Below are 24,159 nucleotides of genomic sequence, written 5' to 3'. Positions count from 1 at the left end.
TATTCAGTGTTGTAACCAATAAATCATGTACTGATTTAATTTTGAACTTTTTAGTGATAACCAAGCTTTCTTAGATAAAGTCTCTAGATTAAAAAAAATATATTTTATCGAATCTTTTGGATTTGTGCTTTCGTGCCAACACTTACTTGAATTTACCAAGCACCCTCAGAAGTTTCCCGACTTGCTCAAGCGATGCATACACTCTTTTTACTATTTTATAACTGAGATCGAGGTAAAAAATATATTATTTTTATTTGAAAGTGATTACTTAGAAAATGTTAGGCAACAAAACTATTTGCTGACAGTTGCTATGAGTCATCATCTTTAAAGCTAAAAAGAAAGCAAACTAGGAGTTGGTGTAGGTAGCTGTTACAGAAAGCTTGATGTACAATCAAGTCATCTAATTGCCACAATGACAATTATTTTCTTATTAGCAGACTTTTATACATGTAATCAAATTAATTGGTAGCCAGATATGAGAAAATGCAAGGAGAATCAGTGAAAATTAAAGAAAAAAAAGAAACTCGGAGTTGGAGTTGACATGTTTTCGAACGACTCCGACTCCTTAACCTCAAAATCTGTTAGACTCTGACTCCACAGCCCTGGGTTCTACACATGCATGCCCACATACACACACATGCACCTACACACACATGCAATACAAAACATGCATACAAAAGTCTACACATACACATAACTGCACACAACTCCCTACACACAAACACGAGCCTGCACATAAGCACTACATGCACTCTAAGTTGGACACTGACGGATGAACAATATGTCACATATTTAGACACACCGTAATGTGTCAGCCAATTTCGGAAATCAGGCGACACATCTGCCAGTGTGTATCTTACACAAACCATTTCAAGCTATTTTTGATCCTCTCATTTCTCAAAAACTATTAAATCTACGTGCTTGAAATTTTGTATGTCTAATAGAGCTGCATAGCAGACCTATTATCCTAAATTTCATGAATGTACCTCTTATAGTTATAGGATTATTAAGATCTGAAAAGTGTCATTTTTTACACTGACTGACTCACTCATCAAAATGTTTACGAACTTCGAAGGGTCTCACATACTTGAAATTTGGCATAAAGATAGATTTTCATGCATATGTAAAGGGGGAAATCTCAAATTTAAACAACGATAAGTCTTCCTTGAAAACTAAAATGTTGTGTAAAATTGTCTTTGTGTAATAAATATTCGACATGCTGTGCATCCATCAGTGTCTGGCTTTGTCAGCAAGTAACACGCCAACATTGCTTTTGCAAATATGTTACTATTACCTTACATCTTGTTCAACATATGACATACCAGCATGTCCTGTTTGTCAACAACCTTTTGAGACACCCTGTATATATGCAAATTATTTTAACAGTTATTCACCTTGACTGTCTTATTTGATTAATAAAATAGCTAGATTCTGCAACTAAAATAAAAATTAAAAACCTAGGTGATAATGGCTGATATACCTTTTTAGATCCGAGATTCTAATCCCATGTAACATCATCAAAACAAAGCACTTACCTCAGAAGGTAAAATATTTTCTACATTTTCTAGTTCCTTTTCTATTATTTCAACACCTTTTAGATAATTTTCTAAAGCTTCTTTCCCATCACAAAGTTGAGCCATAGAAAAGAATTTTGAATATCCAACAGAAGGTGCAATTTCTATGCAATGTTTCAAAAGCTATGGCTGGTTAAGAAAATTAAAATTACACAACAATAGGTTTCTAAAACCTCTGAAGAATTTCCTTTCTAAGAGCTAAGCTATTGTATTCTTACAGAATTAAAAATAAAAAAAAAAAGAAAGAAAAACTTTAAAAAAGATATCCTTATTAGTTATAAGAGATATTAAATAGTGAGTTTAACAATTTCTTTTAGGTACAAACTTCTTTAAAAGCAGGACAATATGAAGGATACGTTTTCAGCCTCAAGCCATTTGCATTGTTCTATGTACACACTAGCTAGCATTTCTAATGCTTTTGTGTCATCTGGGTTTATTTTCAATACTTCAGTCAGTTTAGAATCAGCTTCGTCATAGTTAAATGTATCAATAGCAGATTCTGCCTGAAAAATTAAAAGGAATGAATTAGAAAAAATAGCAATTGCTTGAAAAAAGTTTTGAAGACTTCAGTGCTACATCAATAATTGTTTATAACCTTTCCCTATCAATAACATTTTGTGCCTAAGATAATATAGTATTTGCATCAGAAGTATTAAGCATTAATCTTAAAAGGGTTACCTCTTGTTAGATCTCTAGTCTTTAAAAAAAATTTAAGAATTTTTCGGTCCTATTCCAGAAAAATCAGCACTCACTTTGGGGTGGTGTCATAATTCCTTCCTGAAAGCATTTGTTTGCAGTAACTTTTATGCAGAAATGATTTAAGGGAAGGAGTTATGATCAACCTGAAGCTTAAAATGATTCATTTTGCTTTACTGTTACTTTTAATTAAATGAGTACAATTAATATAAATATGTTTTTAGGAGAATGTGGGGGCAAAGTAAAATAGTTAAGATGACTGAGCGTTTTCAAAATGAAAAAATTGGAAATGTTTCGAGTACATTCAGAAAGAACATTGTATTTGAAAATAAAACATGTATTAACACAATAATTTTTATTATTGGCAGCAAATTTTTGCATTCAAAAAAAGTGGAAAATTTTCACTTTTTTTTTCATGGGCGCAGAGTGAAAAATAAAATATTTTTCTAATGAAATATTTTCTATTTGATTGAAAAAAAAAAAACCTTTTTTATTAAATAAACCAGTGAATAAAAGATTGAGTGAATAAATGGAAAGAATAAAACAATAAACAAATAATTAAACAAATAAATTAATATATGAAGAAAAATAAATGAGTGAGTAAAAGTGTGAATGAATAATAAAATAAAGGAATGAATAGATAAATAAGTAAATTACAAAATGAATGCATGTAAATGCATTAATTAATAAATCAAAATGCAAGTAATATGGGTAGTTCTCAAAAGTTGGGAACAAAAAAGTTAATTCTGAGCAATTTTTAAAATTTTGAAATTTAACATCAATTTTGTTTTTATTGCATAGTATGTACACCTAGAACATCATATATAAGCGTAAAAAGACAGCAGGTATTTATGAAAATTAATAAATAGTAAATTTAATGATCGGTCTGTAGGTAACATTTTTTCTACATAGTTGTCCAGTAGGTAACAGATTTTGGACATCAACGTAATGTAAGTTTCAGTTTTTGACCTTTTCCTATGAAAACTTCATCTATTTTTAAATTCTGCAATGAAAAATAGAGGATTTATGAAGTACTTGAATGACTTTATATACTGGTCTTTAAATAATAAAATTTTGTTATGGTTTCGCAGAATCCGAGAAAAAAACCCGTCTATTTTGCCAAAGCAGTGTGATTAAGTTGCCAAAACTCATGCAGTTTTCGAAAAGGGGAATTCCCTGCTGGTAACCCTTTGGTTTGCATGGCGATTTTTGTGCAAAGCGAGAAATATCTAAATAGTAAAACATTGAAGAATTATTCATAAATAATTGTTTTGATATTGATTTGTTGTCGTAATTTGAAAAAATTTTATCCAAAATATCAGCAAAATAACAGATGATCATGTTCTTAATGTTGCAGAGTTATCAGCTGCCGCCATTTTGTTTACTTAATTGCGAACATTACGATCAAAACTTGTGTTTCTACTGTTATTTATATAATGCTAAATGCAAAAACGTATTACAGTCGAGTTTCGACTTACGCGAGGGATGTGTACCAAGACCCCTCGCGTAAGTCGAAATTTTGCGTTGGGGAAAAGGGTTGGTATATAAACTGTTTTATGAACATACTACATTATTTTTCATAATGAAGTGCATTCATAAAGACCCTTGAAACTGTTTTGTGAATGGGTTTTTAACTATATATTACCATTTCTTACTTAAAGGACTGAATTTTTATTTTAAAAAAGCAGTATAATTCAACATAAAATACTGTTACGATGCACAAAATCAGTGATCAACGGGGAGAGAGAGATATAACATATTTCAGTACAGTATGTACAGTTCGTAGTAATAATACAATTCAGCACCATAATAGTACTGTGCAGTAGATACAGTAATTGCATCTGTACCCGTAACTTAAAAATGAAGATGATGATAATTTATGATCCGCAATCAGATTGTTATCAGTCTTCCCTTGACAGTGCATGCTGCATGCACACCAGAGAATGTGTTTCCAAAATTTAAGGTTGCTGTTTTCAAAAATTATGAGCTGACAACACATTGTAAAACTAATAAATTAGAAAAAAAAAACTTTTAAAATGGCTTTTTCAATGATTTTTGTAAGCATATTTGAAGAGCTTTAACGGAAGTTCTGAGCTTCCTCCATAGTTTCCGAAAATTTTAATTGAGTCTACTATCAGCCCTGATGCACATCAATCAACTCCTCAGAAGACGAAAGACTTGATCTGATCTCTACCGAAATTATTCTGCTGAAAATTTTTCGTGTTGTTGGCCGAGGAACTCACGAAAACTCTAAAATTTGTTGCTTGTGAAAAACGTCGCGTTATAGCCATTTTGCATAAGTTTAATCACATTGTAGCGCGATTTGACTGTAATTGTGCAAAATTCCAATGGATTGAAGAAATTAACATTATAATAGTCTTTTTTTATTTAGGTTATAAGACAGAAGATCATTTATAATAATGATTAAATGGACAGAATTATTGGCGTCTAGATCGTAATGCAATTTGGACATCTCACATATTTGTTTACGAAAAATGATTTTGCTCTAAAAGATACTGCAGAAAAAACATATCAAAACACTTTAAAATAATTAAAAATTGATTTTGAGGATTGGAAAATACTTTTAAAGCATATAAATCATATATTTAGTTCTCAAATAATAGTATTGTCCAGATAGTAACTTTTGGACATACAAACTTCCAACTTCCTTTTTTTTCGTTTAAAAAATAAATAATGTGTTTTTATTTTTGTAATTTGAGGAAAATATTATCAAAAAATTATTCAGTTTGAGATTCATACCCCCCCTTTTTTTAAACATATGGAAATAATAATAATAATTTATTTTATATATATATATATATATATATATATATATATATATATATATATATATATATATATTGATGGTACATTTGCTCAGTTAACGTTTTGAATGTCCAAAAAAGTGAGCCTTTTAGCAAAGAAAATATTTTTTAAGGGTATTTGAAGAGCATTTTTTCCATAATTTACGTCAATTCTTGTCTCTATACAGTATTATCATTTAACTCAAAAATTTCTCAGTTAATTAAAATGAAAATTATTTGGTGTTAAAACTTCAAAGTTGAGGTCTGTGTTTGTCTCCACCTTTTGAGAACTGCCCATGCAGCAAATGATTGAGTGAGGAAATAAAATATTGCACTTTGCCACGCATGTACTTAACCAATTGTAGAAAATATTTAAAATACAAATTAGCTTAATATTTACTAGTCGACCCGTGCAGAATTCCGCACTGTACTTCGAATCGTTTCATAAGGCATTTCGCTCTTTAAAAATTTCAAAGAAAGAATATTAGGAAGAAAAACTGAAAAAAGTAAGCGCACAAGAGAAGGCATGTAATTTGAAGACATCAGTAACAAAACCTCGTTAAATACAACGTTGTGATAATTTGATCATCGCTCCCCTTTTGGTTGTACGTATTTTCAATGCAAATATAAATATCATTAAAAGTGTGGCTGAGTGACACGTGAAAAATCAGTAATTTTGCATGTGAAAAAACAGGTTGTGGCAAATACAGTCCTGCCCATGTGAGCATCTGACGGAAAAAAAAGAATCATTAAAGAGATATTTAGTGGCACGGATTCGAACTGGCACCATTCTGATTAACAGTACGACGCTCCAACAAATCTAGCAACTGCGCCTTCCTTTTCGAATGCTATTCATTTAAGGAATGCATAATAAAACACAGTAAAAAAAGCTTTTTGCCGAAAAAATATAATAAGATCATGCGTCTATGTTTTGTCATTAGCCAGCATGATACGATTTAAAATTATTCGTAAAACATGGAATTAGATTAAAGAATGAGGAAGATCTCACGTAGTGATTGAAACAAACATTCTAGAGAAGTAATAAATTCGATTGAAAAAATAAGTGTTTTTATTTTTGAATATTCAACAATTTTCCCGTAGCAGGCTTCTTTAACCAATACGGCTTAAATGGCCGCACTTGTTTTTCTTTTAATCGAACACTTAAAATTCAAAACCAAAACCAGTTGAACTTAGTCCGTTTTTTCGAACGTAGACAAAATGCTTTTTTTTTCAGCCGAAAGCAGAGGAGTAGAAAATGATTTTTTACTAATGAAGTTGATAGTAATTTTAATGTTTTCTATCGTATTCGAATAAATAATTAAAGATTATGAAACTCGTAGTTTTAATTTGGCATATTATTTTTCCATTTGTACAAATTTCAAACATTGCTATTAGAAAAATCTACATTTCAGCATACAATGAAAATGTTTTTTCTGCACAAAAAGGATTCCCTTGAGGTATATCTACTTTTTTTTATGCTTACATTATGCTCAGTGGTCTGAACGGATTCAAAGCTTTAAAAAAAAAAAGGAAGAAAACCTTTCGATTAGCAGTCAACTTATCTGAATGATAACTGTAGCCTGCATAAAGGAGTCGAAACACCAAATAGCTTTCCCACTGCATTTATTTTATTATGTATGTTATCTGTTGTATGTTATGAGTACATGTAATGCGTAATATTAATGTAAATTTGCTATTATGTCGGACAGCCGAACTGGCCCGAAGTTCAGACAATTTATAGCCGAACGCTCTACCAGGAACAAAAAAGCCCACAGGTTAATTTTCAATTTTTTTTTTCTTGCCGAGAAGTGTTTTTATTTTTTTTAAATTTCTACAATTTGTTATCGCAGGCTGTTTGAACCGTTATGGCTTAGATGGCAGCACGTGTTCATCATTTAACAGCACGCGGTTAAAATACAAAATAATTTGAACTAAGTTCTTTTTTAAGCGTAGCTTTTCAACTGTAGTAAAAATGTGATACGCTTTTTGTTTTTTTACAAAAAGAAGAAAAATATATATATTACCCTTTAAGTTGAGGTAGTAATTTTTTTATTTGTACAAAGAGTCAAAAACTCATTAGAAGAATCTATATTTCAACAAACGATTATTATGTTTTACTGAACAAAAAACAATTCCATTGTAGCCTGAAATCTTAAACCTGATACTTATATTTTCGCTTACATTACGCTTTAATTTTCTTACCGGAGCCAAAGCTTTAAAAGAAAAAAAAAACCTTACAATTGAGAATCAACTTTGCTTCATGTTGAAACAAGTTTTCATAACAGCATGGAGTGTTTCCATCTCATTTATTCTATTCCCTCAAATTTGGCATCATTTGGTTCTAATTTTTTGATGCAGATTGTCCGGACGTGGGCCCGAACACACATTCTCCTGGTTAGCAGGAGAACGCTCTGCCTATCAAGCTATTCAGCTCTGTCGGTCACGGTGCAAGTTAATGTTATAAATTTAACCGAAAACCTCATTCTGGTTCTTTAAAACAGGTTTTTTTGCCCGAAAAAACAATTTTATGACCGTGGGTCTATTTTTCGTCAGTAGCCTGCACGATTAGCTTTAAAATAAGGTGTAAATCAAAGAAATCGATCAAGAATTGAGGATAATCTCGCGTAGAAACAAAAAACAGGTTACAGAAATAATATATAAGGATAAAATAAAAATCGCCAAATATCTGAAGGTTTCATTAATGTTTAAAATGTCAATAACAAAAGCTTTATCATTTTATAATATCAAAAATAATTTTTGACTTACAACAACAAAAAAATAGTATACATTTTTGAAAATTGTCAGCATTATCGCATGCTTTAATCATTGGCAGCATTCTTTTTCCCAACTGGTATTGACTACATATTCTACAACAAAGTTAAAATATTACCAGATAGGTGGTGGCGCTAAAAGAAAGGTAACTATTTCACTATATCACTTTTAGAGACGTACCGAGTAGCACTTAGGCCGAGTACCGAGTTACCAAGTACCAACTATGTTTTAAGAAAAACCACCGACACACATGTGATGAATTTTGAACTTATCGGAATAGTAGTATAGACCTCCTTGTCCATATAATAGTTTTAAAACTAAATTCCTGCTGAAATTTAATTACGCATTATATAAACAATTTTGTTTGTGTCAAAAATTTTACAAAAAAATTATTTTTAAAATAAAAAATAAATAAATAAATAAAAGATATGATTAATCAAGTTGGAAAAAACAAATTACAGTAAAATCCCTCTAGTGCAGACACTAACAGGACAATTTTTTTTTGTCCGCAGGACAGGGGTACCAATCAATTATAGTTCTAGTCTGCCAAACATAAATAATTTTTAAAAGCAGATAAAACAAATGTGCAGGAACACTGCACAAACGTGTTTCTGCCCCCCCCCCCCCCCCCTTTTACAAGGAACATCTTTTTCAGTGCATAAAATGTGAGCTAAAGAACGTAAAGACATTCGACACAATGCCTTTAAATCCACGAGCTCCCATTTTGCGCATTGAAAAAGGAATTCCTTGTAACGCCAAAACACGTGTTTGCAGTGTTCCTGCACTGTGCTTTTAACGTTGTTTTATTTCCTTTTATTTTTTAAGCAAAGGTATTTTTATATTTTTTATAACTAATTTTTGTTTGTAGCAAAAATTTATTTTTAATATAAAAATTCCATATTTTCTATACATACCTTTTTTGCATAATTTTTAATAAATAAGATTAACTTTGGGGACATTAAAATACATTGAAGCATTACAAACTTCATTATTCTCAAAATTTAAATTAGACTTATACATTTTAATTCTAAATGATTGCAAAATATAATGCTTGCTTTTTTTTTTTTATAAATTTTAGTATCTGTCTTAGACAATATTCAATTTTTTGCAACTACTCGGTATTGGCCGAGTACCGAGTGAGGGCGCCTGTGATGCAGGGAGTGTTTTTTGCTGCTAATTTGATAAGTATTTTTTTACTATAATTTTTCATTATTACTGTCTAGTTTTAGGTTTTTTTACTTCACTTTATCATGTAATTTAGTTTTATTGTGTTTTGGGGGCTCATTTTTGCTGTTATTGTATTCTTGAAGTGTTTTTGCATTTTTTGGAGCTAAGCCTAACATGTGGTGATCTCCTGGTTTTTGATCTTGTGTGCTTTATTGGGTGTAGCAACTCTGTTTATTTACTGCTGTTTTTAGTATTTATTCTGTGTTTTTTTGCATTTTTATCTTACTGTTTTGCCTTTTGGAACATATTCACTGAGTAGAAATGGGTGTTATTTGCATTATGAAAGAGGTAAAGAGTGGGAAGGGGGACAGGTGGATCTCTTGTGATTTATGTCATATGTTCTGCCTGTATAAGGGGGAAAATGAGTCTGTTTTTGAAGAGGATTATATTTGCACTAAATGTGCTGAACTCTCAGACTTAAGACTTAAGATGCTAGTTTTGGAAGCCCAGTTAGCATTAGGGTGTAAGCCAGTTGTAGAGGGTATAAATGTTCCAGAAATTCAGGGGGAAGTTTCAAATGAGGAGTTAGATTGGGAAACTAAGGGTGTAATTTTGGGGGACTCTATGGTAAGGGAGGTGGGTAACACAGTTGGGAGAGTAAAGCGTAAGGTGGCTAGGTGTTGTTTACCAGGGGCTCGGGTAAAAGACGTTAATATGGTTGCTGAAAAGAAGGGAGTATTGAATAAGGAGGACATGGTTACTTTGTGGGTGGGAACAAATGATGTAGGCCACAGTAAAAATGAGGAGTTTTCTAGGGAATGGGAATCCCTGTTGGATAAAGCAACCAGCTTTTCGACGAATGTCCAAGTGGTTGGTTTGCTTCCCAGGTATACTCCATAGGAGCTGGCTAAATCAACGTGCGAGGTGTATGAACTTGCTACTGAAGTCAATTTGCGAAAAGCGCAGTATCAGGTTCATTGATGTATGGAGTCACTGTAAACGGGATTGGATTGCTAGGGATGGCCTGCATCTGAGCTCTACAGGGGTCAAAATGGTTAGTGGATTAATTTTAAGGGCTTCGGAGTCAAAAAACTAAGTTGGAATGGGGGGCATGGTTCAAGCACCAGGTATCGAGAGAATGAAATGTTTTTGGGTATTGCTAGAAATGGAAATAAAGTGACAAACAAGAGTAGTAATGTTAACAATTGTAATTTAGGAAATTTCAAGGTGTTAAATAAAAGCAACTTAGGCATGCTTAAAGTTTTCTATACCAATGCTCGCAGTATTAGGAACAAGATGGATGAATTGAAAAGCATAGTTATGGATGAGAAGTTGGATGTTATCGGAATTACAGAGACATGGGCTACCGAATCTGATGCAGAGTTATTACATATTGCTGGGTATAATTTATTCAGACAGGATAGAGTAGGTAAAAGAGGTGGTGGGGTTTTATTTTATGTTAGAGACAATTTTATTTGCAATGAATTGGTCATAAATGATAAGCCTACTGATATTGATATGGTTTGGCTGGAGTTGATGAGCAGTAAGGGCATAAAGCTACGCTTTGGAAACATTTATAGGCCACCTAATTCAAACCAGGGACAAGATGAACAGATGTACCGTATTATTAGTGACATGTCTAGTAAGGGATCCGTTATCATAATGGGGGATTTCAATTTTCCGGGTATTGATTGGAATAATTTTTATCCTGGTAATGGCAAAGAAGAGGAATTTTTAAAAGTAATTGGTGACTGTTTCTTAGATCAAGTTGTAACTCAGGGAACTCGAGAGGAGGCCATTTTGGATCTAGTTTTTTGTGACATAGGTAGTTTTGTTCAGGGGTTGATTGTAGGGGAGCATATTGGAGATAGTGATCATAACAGCATTAGGTTCCGGGTTAAATTTGAAGTGTGCAAAGATGAGAATTTTAGGTTTGTGCCCAATTTCAGAAACACCGATTTTGTTGCACTTAGGCAGAGCTTGAAAGAGGTTTTTTCGTCAGGGTTGGAAAATAGCGACGTAGATCAGCAGTGGACGGAATTTAAGGATAAACTTGCTAAAACCGTTGGGGACTATGTTCCATTTAGGAGAAAAGGTGTTAGTACCAAAATTTGGCCCATGTGGTTCTCCAGGGAGACTAAAGAAGCTCTTAATTATAAGCAAGCCACTTTTCGTAAGTTTAAAGAAACTGGTCAGAGTGCGGAGAGGCTCCAGTATGGTAAGGCAAGGCGAAATTTTAAGTATTTGGTACGGATTCAGAAAAGGGAATTGGAGCAAAGGCTGGCAGATGACATTGATGGGAACCCTAAGAGGTTTTTTGCTTACGCTAATTCTGGGAAAGCTCGAAACAGTCAAATTGGGCCTTTGGTTGATGAGCATGGAAATTTAATCCAAAACGATAGGGATATTGCAAATGTTCTAAATAACTTTTTTTCCAGTGTGTTTAACGATAACTGTATCTCAACAGTTGACACTAACAAGACACAAGCTATTATACAGCTTGAGGATTTTGTATTTTCCAGGGAGGAGGTTTTATTTCATTTGAAAAAGATTAAAGCAACTAAAGCTCCGGGACCAGATAATATTTATCCAAAAATTTTAGTTGAATGTGCAGAGGAATTAGTGGATGTTATTTTGAATATTTTCAATGCTTCTTATAACTCGGGGACGGTGCCAGAGGACTGGAAGCTGGCTAACATAACGCCACTCTTCAAGAAGGGGTCTAAAGGTATTGCTGGGAATTATAGACCTGTAAGTTTGACTTCGGTGATTTGTAAGATTTTCGAAACTTTGATCAAAATTAAGATCATGATGTTCTTAGAGACTAATAGTCTGTTGACTAGTTTGCAGTATGGTTTCAGGAAAGGTAAATCCTGTACTACTAATTTATTGCATTTCTACGACAAGGTTACCTCAGCTTTGGATAACAAAAAATGTGTAGATGTTGTTTATATTGATTTTCAAAAAGCTTTTGACAAGGTACCGCATGTTGCTCTTCTCAGCAAGTTAGCTGACATTGGAATAGGAGGAAAAACTTTACTTTGGGTTAGAAATTGGCTTACTGGTAGGAAGCAAAGAGTAGTTGTGAGAGGAAATCATTCTAATTGGAGTGATGTTTTAAGTGGGGTTCCTCAGGGATCAGTTTTAGGGCCTCTTTTGTTTATTATATTTATGAATGACATCAATGAAAATATTTCTGGAAGCATGAATTGTTTTGCTGACGATGTAAAAGTTATGGGGATTGTCGAAAATGAAGAACAAGTAAAACAGCTGCAAGAGGATTTAGATCATATTACTAAGTGGGCAGATAAATGGGGTATGGCAGTTAATGTAGGGAAATGTCAAGTGCTACACTTAGGTCATGGAAATAAGCGTATGAGATATCGTTTACAGGGTTCAGTCATAAATCAGGCAGAAAATGTTATGGATCTGGGTGTCTTTATAAATCAGGACTTCAAGTTTAGTCAACAGTGCAGTATTGCTAGTAACAAAGCCAACAAAATGCTTGGGTTCATCAATAGATCTATTTCAAACAAATCTAAGAAAGTTCTTCTGCCTTTATATAGGAGTTTAGTAAGACCTCATTTGGAGTATGCTGTTCAGTTTTGGTCGCCTTATCTGAAGAAAGATATTTTTGTATTGGAAAGGGTTCAAAGAAGGGTAACTAAATTAGTAAGGGGACTCTCAGATTTAGATTATGATACCAGACTTAATAGGCTTAACATGTATAGCCTGGAGCAAAGGAGAGTCAGAGGGGACATGATTCAGTTATTTAAATTTGTCAAAATGAAAGATGTAAATGGATTAAATTTTTGCGGGGAAAGCAGGACAAGGGGTCATTGTTTTAAGCTATTTAAATCTCAGGCTAACTTGGAAATCAGGAAAAACTACTACTTTAGCAGGGTTGTGGGCACTTGGAATAGCTTACCGGAAGAGGCGGTAATGAGCAAGGGAGTGGATAGCTTTAAGAGGGCCATTGATCTTCATTGGGGACTAATTAATTGACTAGGACCAGCCTAGCTGGGCCCAGTGCCTGTTGCTGGTCGTCACATTTGTATTTGTATTTGTATGAATTATATTTGAAAAAAACTAGTTTAATATCAAGTATCCTCCACTATAAGTTTTAAAAAATGAACTTGATCGGATATTTGAACTTGGGTCGACAAAAAGTATTTTATTAACAATTGAAAATTTGAACTAGATACATAAATATATCTCACCAGGAAACATCACGAGCTCAGTAATCATAAAAAAAGTTTAAAATGATCGCATTCGAAAGAGTATCTTTAGAAAAAAATTTGACCCAAATATTGTGTGCCCTCGTCCTTTAGTTTTTGAGATATGGGGGGTCAAAGTTTGTCGAAATCTTACGAAAATTCGCCAAATTTAAAGACTTGGCAAGAAATGGAAAATACCACGTGATTTCATCGCCTGCGTCTAGCAAGACTCTCATTCCCATTTCTGGTCATCTGCAAAGCGCGTAAACGATGTTTCGAATTAACCCTTTACTTGTGTGTGTAAAATTTAAAAGTAACTATGAAGCCTGTGAAATGGAAACTAGAGAGCTTTATCCAGAGGAGCTACAACTTTATAACGAAATTGAACGTAGGATTTAACTGTGTAATCGTGATAATAATGCATTTCAGAATTTAAGTGCATTTCAAGTGTGCTTTACGTAACTAATTTAAATTTGTACTCTTGTTATGAAATGTGTTGTAAGTAATTAAAATGAATAAGTAAAAAAAAAACATGCTTATTAAAGCTTATATATTGAAAATAAAATGGATAGTTTTTGATGTTAAAAGAAAATGATCATGGATTGTAGTATCCCAGCTCTTATTTATTTTTTCAAAAGTTATTATTATTCATGAAGTTTTATTGTCTGACCACTGCTAGCGAAAATGTTTAATTTTTAATTAAAAAAAAATAATAATTCAAAAAAAAAAAAAAAAAAAGAAAACAACGGATAGTAAATGTCAAAAATTTGCACAGCAAAACTAACGATGTCGAAAATTACTTCACAACAGATTCTTATCAAAAATTTTATAGTCTACGTTCATTACAACAACCCCTGTAGTTCGAAAAAGTCTGTCACTGCAACTGAAAGTCGCTATAACGTAAATGCACATCATATTGCATGTTATTTAGTCATTTTTAAAAATACTGAAGTCACTTTTACCAATTATGTTTCAAGTTAAAAGGGAATTCAAATACGAGCAAAATAAAAATTAATACAGTTTTTTTTATTTTTTTTATTTGACTTGTTAGAAGGCTTACATATAACTTGAAAACGATACACATAACGAAAAACACACTGGAAATAACTGACAGAAATCGTTTTTTTTTTTTTTTAATTTGAGAACATGGTTTGCAATCTTTAAAATTGTCGTTTTCTTCGTATTTAGATACTGTTGAAGACTTCAGATTTACGATTTTTCAAAAAAAAAAAAAAAAAAAAAGACTTTAAAGTGTGTTTATCGTTTTTCTACGGTTATCATATTTTTTTTCAAAACAGTTTCATCATCGAATAAACTTTTTCAGTGGAAATATTTCACCCGCAGAAGCATAAAAGTTTTAAACATCAGTTTTTTAACAGACAGTCTTAAGAATAACAAAAAATTTTAAACTTTGAACGGTATATTCAAATGTATTCAGTTAATACGTTCTATTGGATGCTGAAATATCATTACATCTGTGGAATTTTAAGCGAGATTTTGTGCTCGAACCCTATGACAGATCGGTCGCAGTAGTATTAGGTCGTTTTTGTTGACTGCAGAGGAGCGCACTGATGGGATTTCACTGTGACCTCCCAAAAATTTTCCTTATTCGACAAAGTTCGTCTGACAGTTCGGCAAATTAGAGGACATAATTACAATTTTTTAACTCCCGAAAGTCACTTTTCATACATTACAAAATTTGAATTTTCTTTCGGTAAATTGAGAATTTTTGCTTTCCCAAAAGTTTAAGTTCGGGGAACCTCTCACTGCAGTATATTTTAATTTGCTTTATTACTACAGTAAAATGTCAAAAATCAGAACAAATTAGCTTTGCACAGAACCTAAAAGAAAAAATAATTAATACTTATGAGAACCTTGTTTAGAAATAAAATATATTTCACCAATAATAATAACCACGAAAAATAGTGAAGAAAAATCTACTTACATCTACTACCACTACCTAAAATGCTAAAAGACATTTTTATCTTGACCTTCTCCATAACATTTTACAGAGGGGAGGTTCAAATTAAATTGTTCGAGAAAATTACTTTTAGTTATTCGAAAAGCAACAAAAGACACACCCTCATTCACATTTCTGTAGTTGGAAACAAATGTTTGAAGGAACTCCCCTCGGGGTCAAGGGGATTCGTCAAAAGAAAATATGATTTGAAGTCAATATACATTATATTTCCATTGTTTTTACAATAAAATAAAACAAATATTTCGGGCGGTGGCGTTTTCCCCTATACAGTTGCACGTTAATATCCCGGAACACAAGCCCCTAAAAATTTCAATGCCGCAGTCTGTGCCACGACACCCCGCGCCATGGTAGTCACCCCGAGTAAAGAATTAATGCGCTCTTTCTCACGCGCTTTGGTGGTGACCAAATATGGAAGTGAAATGTCTTGTCAGATGCAGATGTTGAATTCGTGCCGTACCTTCCATTTCTGAACAAAACTCGCTAAATTTGGCGACTTTACTAAAAATTTCGGCAATTTTTATGACCTCATATTTCGATAACGTGGTCACGAGGGCACGTAGTTTCAGTGCCATAAATATGTTTTCCAATGCTCTTTCGAATGCCACCAATTTGGAATTTTTTTGAATTTCCTTGATCGTGATGTTTCCTGGTCAGGAGAGTATGAACTAAGAGTAGGAATTAAAAAAGAAATTTGAGATAAATAGCTTTAACTTCATTGTACACAAGGATAGAAACATAATGTTGTAATTTAATTCAGAAAATTAAATATAATTAATTACCTCTTCAATCAAAACATTAATTTCTTTAGTGGGCTGATTAGGAACTAAATCTTCAGCAGCTTTATCTACCTCTAGAGAAATAAAAGAATTTGTAAGTGAAAAAAATGTGAACAAAATTCTCATTCCAAAAGCATGTGAAAACATATGAAATAATAGTTAATACATTTTTGACTCCCACGAGAAAATGGGATTTAAAATCAAAGAAAAAAACTCCCTAGAACTGTTTTGGAATTTCAGCCTAAAATATTAGTGATCAAGATTTGTAAACTAGGATACATAGTGAAGCACTGTTTATATGTTTTTGAAGGGATTGTATGAAAAAATGAGTACATATTAAAAAACATATAATAGGTATATATATTAATATGTATCAGACTCAGCAGGGATCAATTTAAAAAATACATAAACAGTGCTTCACTGAACGTAGTAAAGGGTAAATAATAAAAATCAATAGCAACCTCTCTTGAAAATGTTCTGAATCTTTGTATTCAGCACATTCATGATGCTTTCTAATATTTTCAATTAATAAGGTGACCATATGTCTCGTTTTAAATCTCATCTTTACATCTCATTTGCAGGTTGTCTGCCCTAAGAGAGATTGTGTGGAATTTTTTAAATATATTTTCACATCAATTATTTAGACCATGTGAATTTCCTTTTTATTATAGAATATATTTTATGCTTTTTCAGCTCTAATGCACCAATAAAATGTAATGTTCCCTCGTGAATAATTGTAAGAACTAAAACAACAGCTGACCATTACAGTTTTTAAAGCAATGCTGATTGCAAAAAGTTATTTGTGAATCTTGCCAAAATAAATTTCATGCTTATTTAAAAAAATAGCATAAAATATACTTAAACAAATTCTTGCGTTAAAAATTGTAACTCTACATGTCAAGAGTTAATTTCTGCCTTTTTCTGTAATAAACACAAAATGTAAACCATTTGGGTTTTTTTCTTCTTCTTCTTTTATTAATATACAAAGCAGTAGCCTAAAATTGTTTAATGTTCCATTTTGATTTAAGATAAAAATAAAAATAAATGGTCACTTTATGAATTCATAATTTAGTGAAAAAGGCTCAAAAGTTTATAACTTTTTGTCGAATGAATACATTCATCTTAACATTTGACAGTTGGCAACTCTGCTTGAACAATTTAAAAACTATGCTCTAGTAGAATATTTTGGCAACTAACTAAATTAATGGGCAACAGTTCACATAGGGGGCATAGGAGGCTTATATGGGGGGAGGCAAGGAGTGCAACTGCACTCTCACTTTTAAAAGTAAAGAGGCTTTGACCCTCCACTTTTCTCGGTTCAAAATTAACGATAGATTTAAAAAATCATAAAAATTGATTGATTCACATGTAAAAAGAACGAAGAATTGACTTAATGGCATGGGTTTTATGCTTTTTTCAAGTAGCTATTTCGTAAAAAGAAAAATGGAACTTCAAATTGGACGAAAATAATCTACTATAGCCATCTATCCCAATTTTTGAGGACGTGTCCTAATTTTTTTGAAGGTCATTTAATTAATAACAACACAAAACTTCAACTCATAAAAAAAGTCGGCTGTAGGGGTGCGGCTTTACTTCTGCTGCCGTCCCCGAACCTCCTTTGACCCCCCCTCCCCCCATTTTTTTGGTGCACTCAGGGCCTGATTACTGAATAGGCCTCTGAGTCCCCAAATGGCTGAAATTACTTTAGTTTATGGCTAAATTTTATTCTGCGAACGGCTAAAGTTTTCAAGTCTGAATACAGGAGGGCCCCAAAAAACTATTTGGCCTAGGACCCCTCAATATCTGAATCGGGCCCTGGGTGCACTAGCCACCTATGGGCACATAGGCATATAATATAGTGCCAAATTTCGTTCGATTTCATGCAGTTTTTGCTATCAATCCATCCGTCAAAATTCGAAAATTTTCGGGAAACCAGTAGGTAACTCTTAGAAAAAATTTAAAACTAGGTGCCCGGGATGCCTTACATTAATTTACTAATTTTGAACCATGGGTAGATATGTGTATCAGAATAACTTGATACACACTTGGTGAACAGTGTAACACTATACTACTTAAGAGGATGTCTATAGAAAATTTTGTAAAAACAAAACCTTTTCAAAACACGCGATTAATTGTAACTAGCGGGGTAACGTTAACTAACAACTAACTTAAACTAATACTTTGCATTGAATAATAAAATGCAAGCTACTTCGTTTGTGTTTATTCCTCTTGGATTTCGTCATCCTGTTAGTATGTAAAATACGTTTACTCAAAAACTTTTACACAACAAACCAACATAACAGAAACAACTCCAACACGTGGAATAGATGTTTTCTTTCTAGCGCAGTTGCAATCACGGATAAACTTCATATGCAAAGGTAAAGGTGGCAAATTTTTTAAAATGTGGAAATAAATTTCGAACACAGAAAAAAAAGAACCATGAAATATAAAACAGTCAATATGCACTCAAGTTCGAACTTGCTGCAAAATAATCACTAAAAACAGTAAATCATAGTAAAATTATGCAATTGTTTGATATATGAGCAACTGCCTACGAATTTTTTGATTCTTAAACTCTCTCCTTCTGAAGGGGGCGTAGCTCAGATGGTAGAGCGCTCGCTTAGCATGCGAGAGGTACCGGGATCGATACCCGGCGCCTCCAAGAATTTAAAGTTCAAAATTTTTTTTATCTGTTTCATAATGAGTCCCCCCCCCGACCCCCTTCCGTTCTTTTTCCTTTTTATAGTTTTCTTTTCCCACTTTGTACTTGATTATTCGCATAGATTTCAGAACACTTTTTCGATTTTTTTTTTTTTTTTTTTTTTTTTTGTATGCTAACATAACACGCAAAAAGAACACAAATATCACATTTAATAAAGTAATCATAAAAACCAAAAAATGTGTGCAATTGTATTGAGAAAAATATTTTAAAAAAAAATTTTTAATACCCGACAAAATAAAAATAGCATTCCAAATCAATTGTATAAAAATTCTTATGATTAAATTTAATTGATATTGAAACATGCATGAATTTTAAATGACAAATACAAAAAAAATCCAATTCAAAACGAATTTAAAAAAAAAAAAACGTAGGAATGAAAAAAGAAGAAATGAATAAAAAATTACAACACCACAAAAGAACAAAAATTAATCAAAAATAAATATTTTCATTAATTCTAGTTCATAGGTTCGCTTAATTTAAATTTTTTATCTTAATTATATTGGTGAATAATGTAATTCGAAACATCCAGCACACAAAACCCCAACATCCATCAATAGGAATTTATTTGAATTTTGACATCTTGAATTCAAATTATGTATTTCGCAATCACGAACCGTGGTTAGGACCCTACTCGTTGGGTTTCTTGTTTCTACAAATGGTACCTATCATAATCATAATTGCGAAAACTTTAATTTGAATGCAAGACATCAAAATTCAAATGAATGCCAGGGGATGTTGTGCGTCAGTGGTGGCGCTAGGAAATCCCCGACGGAGGGGCAAGCTTGCCCGACAGGGGGGCATAGCCAAATTTTACCTTTGCAAGATCCCCCCCCCCCCTCCAATTTAGATGATAAAGAAACTAATCATTCTTGGCGTCTAACAACACGAATTCCCCATAAAAATTAAAAGCAAAAAATAAAAATTGTAATGTACATAAAATAAAATTATTAAGAAAATAAAATTAAATTTAAAATTAAAAACATGAAACTAGGCATTTGTAAGCGGGTTCATCGCGAGATCAATAAACTAAAACAGTCTAAGAATCAGAATTTGACGAAAAATCTGAATATGATGTAAAATCATTAAAAATATATGCTCTACAGAGTTTATGCAGTGAAAGAAACTTAAAAACATTAATGTAGTTGTGAATGTAATGTTGCACTTACAGAAATGAGGGGGGTCCGGGGGTTCTTTCCCGGAAAATTTTCGAAATTGTAGCTCTGAAAACGCAATTTTAGTTGATCTTCAGTGATTTCATGCAGACAAGGGTTGGATGCTCACCTCCAAATAATTTTAAGAAATTGAAGTCCAATAAACGAGATTTTAGTCGATCTGTAATGGTATTTTGTAGGGAGTGAGAGTCGAGGTGCACAACCGAAAAAGTTTCAAAATTAAAGAAACAAAATTGTAGGTCATGTTTGGTAACGTTAGGGTGATGGGGTTAATGACCAATTAAGGTATTCAGTGTTCCTCCCCCCCCCCCTCCTTCTTCCGTAATCAAACCTTATAAACACACAAATTTACGTGGTGGAAACTCTTGGGCTCAAGAGTATAGCGGTGCTCATCCACTAGCTCAACATATTTATTGGGGAGCAGAGAAATCCACATCTTAAGTAAGCAGAAGAACAGTAACTAATATTAAGTTACGAAATTCAAAAGAAACTTGAGCCCGATGCCTAGCTTTATATTAAGACTAGCTGCGTTGCCCGCTTTGCCCGGTCTACTTTGAAAACAAATAGTGTGTCAAGTGACGTATATTCAACAATCAGGCATAAATAAAAGAAAAAAAACATCATGCAAAATCCCCCCCCCCCAAACAATGACGACAGATATTAAAATACTTTAAAGAAATTAAAATAAAATGAGAAAGAAGGATTGAAAAAACGTGACCATACAAACACAAAATAAAATAAGTTTAAGAATTGAAAATAAGAAAGATGGAAATGAACAATGGATTCAATAAGCGTTACCGTGGAAACGCAAGATAAAATGGTTAAAAACTTGAATAGAGAACAGATTTTTGAACTTCATTTAATTCGCTTGTAACTTTTTCCTAATGGAAATAGAGGGTTAAACTTTCGACCAAGATCGTGTCAGATCTGGAGTGAAAAATGTCGCTTTTTCCAATGGTGTCAAAAAGAAAACTGTGGGACAATTCCTTCACTTTTTATTGATAGATTTAATGAAGGAAATAGTGCCTAAATTTCAGCTAAGCCTAAAAGAATTCGAAGTAAAAACGCTAATAACTCCCGCCGTAACTAAGTTATAGCATTGAAACAAATTGCGTAGAACGCGGAAAATTCTACCCTTCCAACGATATGTAATAATTAAAATGTCAATTATTTCTCACCCCCATAGTCGGGAATTTTAAGTGAAAATTGGGCTAAATTGAAAAAAAAAAAGAACTATTCATCGATTTTTTTTCGAACTGGTCTGCAAACCTTTTCAGGACTTAAAAGAACAAATTGTGAAAATTTCAGCGAAATCGGCCGGGGTAGTTCTTGAGTTTTGCGAGTTCAAACACACAGACGCTTTTTAGAGACTTCATTTTATATTATGTACAGATGAACCTCGCGAGTCAGAGCATGTATAAAATTAAATTTAGTTATATTTTCTTTCATTATTTTATTTTTACGAGATAACTTGGGAAAGCACGAAAAAGGGAATGCAATCACAACTACTAAATTTTGCTATTGCAAAAGCAGAATCAAGAGAAAAAAAATGAATATCTTTTGAAGAGCCTTGCTTGCTAAAAACCAATTACAAGTATTTTATTTGATAAAAAATAGAAACTGGAAACGGATAAAAATTTTGCGCTAAAAAAAATTAGAAAAGGTGCAAATTTTTTCGGATTTTAATTATTTTCTATGGTAATAAAAGGTCTACATCGATTAGGCCTAGCTGGTGGTGGATGGAACCGGCGGGCAGCCGGGCATTTGCCCTGTGGGCCGCATTAAATTTTGCAATTAAATAGAAAGGAAGGAAAAATCATGGATTTATTTTTTATACTTTCTTTTTATCATATAAATAATCATGATAGTTTCATAGGGGCCGCCAGCATATTTCATTCCTATATTTTTAAAAATATCATCCTGCAAATCAGACTATTTGGAAGAAAAATGTTTGGGCCGCCGAAGCATGTTTGAAATAGAAAATAAAAGTTAAAGTGTAGTGATCGAGATTCAAATTATACAAATGAATAGTCACACCAGTAGTTCTAAGCAGGACTGCGGAGTCGGAAGAAAAATGACCGACTCCGACTTCGGGAATTTTAGAGCCTTCGAATCCGATTCCACAAGAACTGGCAGGGTTGCAGATTTTAAGGGAAAGTGATCGACCCCGACTCTTGAGCTTTTAAACTTTCGACTCCTGACTCCGACTTCTTTACCTCAAAATCAGTCCGACTGCAACTTCTCCGCCTTGGTTGTAAGTTTTGAAGTCACAAAACGAAAGTAATGTGTGTGTTGTGTAATCAAAAAAAAAAAAAACCCGAAATTTAATAGTATGGTCAGCACCATGCTAAACTTAATAAACGAACGAAAGTGAAAAATCGCGAATCTCGTTTTGTCAATTCAATGGTTTTTGCAGGTGTACTGAAAAAAGGCTATTACTACTTCCAACAATAAATTTTACACTTAAAATTATCTATAAAAATTAAAACATTGAAAATAACTAAACGCGTCTAATGGACAAAATTTTGTTTTGGCTCTTCAGCATGGTGCCGACGATATTACGCAAATAAACAAATTTATTAAGTATCAAAGCGATCAACATTAATTGCACCAATGTATCTTGTGTAAGGATTTTTCTTTTTTCTTTTTTTTTTTTAATTTACTATATACCTACTTTTTTCATTTTTAAAATTTTTTGAAGCACTTTTCATAACTCGAAAATGCATACCCATTAGTTTCAAACTTTTTATTGATCATGTCAGTTGAAATCTGTCATACTTTCAAATTTTAAGTTTTCACTCACTTTCCGGACCAAGAGGAAAAAGTGTAAATTCTAAGTCTTATCCCAAAATTTCCATACATGGATCTTTTTTGCAGATCTACGGAGTCGGAGGGAGAATGGTCGACTCCAGCTTCAAAAATTTTAAAGCATTCAACTCCGACTCCTTTACCCTAACCCTAACATCAGTTCGATTCCAACTCTCACTCCGACCCAGCAATCACTGGCAGTGTTACGGGCATTGAGTGAAAATGACTCCAACTCCGACTCTTGTCATTATTAACCAACACATTCCGATTCAGACTCCTTCTCTCCAAAATCAGTCCGGCTCCGACTCCGCAGCATGTTTTTTTACACTATTTTAGCACTTGAAAAAAAGCATATTTAAAAAAAAATAGAACATAACTTGCAAAAAAAAAAAAAAAAAAAAAACTTGAACAAGACTGACCCTGGTACCAGTCTGTAAGTTGGTTTGATCGATCTCGAAGGAGCAATGTTGACTTTTGAATTAGTTCTGATCCAATCAAATAATTACAGCTGTATGGGGTAAGCGCAGCCTATTGGAGGCTTTACTTTAAGTTAGAAACAAGAGTTTCGACTACATGATAACATCTGAAAAAATGAAATTTGGAAGCAAAATATATATTTTCAATTGTCTTTAACGCATGATTTATTTATTTAATTTGGCCTTTTCCAAAAGGTTCGCCCCCCCCCCCCCTCCTCCTCCGCACATTTTTCTCAAAAAGAACCCAAACCCGATGCAATACTAACCCGACGCTTAATGATCCAATGATTGTTTAGTTGTGCCAAACCCGATGTTTAATAAATCATTTTCATTTCTTCTTCATTCCCAGCAAAACTATTATGCCCCCCTAGTATGCAGCCCCCTCGTATGATCCCCTGATCCCCTAGTATGCAGCCTACAAACAAGATCAATATAAGTTTTTGAGAAACATGTATTTAAAATGTTAAACATGTATTTGCTTTTATTACATTAGTCAAAATAATTTTTTTCTTTCGTTTAGCAGTTGCCGACAAGACATCATTACACTAAAAAATTAAATCTACTTTAGTACACTTCCTTGTATGAGGTAAAAGGATCGTTTACTCATCGATATGTTTTGTAGTAGAATAATCCAACAATAATCAGAAAAATTGTAAATAACTAGAGTAATAACTTACTTGTAACTTCAGAGTGAAAATAAAAGATAATATTTCAGTTATTTACCAGTATATTACCCAGAGAAGTATTTTAAAAGGCATCAACAGTGTGTCTGCACATTTGACATGCTGAAGAGCTGTTTAGCGAATGTAATAGAAAAGGAAAAATCTCCGAAGCATGTTTTTTTCTCCGATGACTCCACAGACTTAAGAGGATCCAGACGGGACACTGTAGCATAATCCTATGCTATTTTTCTCGGAGAAGACTGGTTACGAACATTATGACAAAAAAGCCAACATTTAGGAGAAGATTGGCGTGAAAATTTTGGCGAAAGTCG

The 24,159-nt window shown here is 32.9% G+C and overlaps 1 protein-coding gene and 1 non-coding gene across 2 annotated transcripts in view; one reads left to right on the top strand and one right to left on the bottom strand.

Moving 5' to 3' along the window:
- Window positions 1-18,321, bottom strand: part of LOC129233527 (uncharacterized) — a 32,736-nt gene extending 14,415 nt beyond the window's left edge. Inside the window, exons 1-4 of the mRNA XM_054867539.1 lie at window positions 18,197-18,321; window positions 15,991-16,061; window positions 1,931-2,077; window positions 1,536-1,697 (exon numbers count right to left, since the gene is read on the bottom strand). Coding sequence (XP_054723514.1) covers window positions 1,536-1,697; window positions 1,931-2,077; window positions 15,991-16,061; window positions 18,197-18,230 — 414 coding nt within the window. The 5' untranslated portion in view covers window positions 18,231-18,321. The remainder of the gene's footprint in view (window positions 1-1,535; window positions 1,698-1,930; window positions 2,078-15,990; window positions 16,062-18,196) is intronic.
- A 255-nt stretch (window positions 18,322-18,576) lies between these two features.
- Window positions 18,577-18,649, top strand: Trnaa-agc (transfer RNA alanine (anticodon AGC)). The gene has a single exon. It is a non-coding gene; the product is annotated as a tRNA-Ala (tRNA).
- Window positions 18,650-24,159: the final 5,510 nt, after the last annotated feature.

The sequence above is a fragment of the Uloborus diversus genome, unplaced genomic scaffold (assembly GCF_026930045.1).
Source record: "Uloborus diversus isolate 005 unplaced genomic scaffold, Udiv.v.3.1 scaffold_500, whole genome shotgun sequence".
NCBI classification, from domain to species: Eukaryota; Metazoa; Arthropoda; class Arachnida; order Araneae; family Uloboridae; genus Uloborus; species Uloborus diversus.
This window is presented reverse-complemented; position numbering and strand designations above follow the sequence as displayed.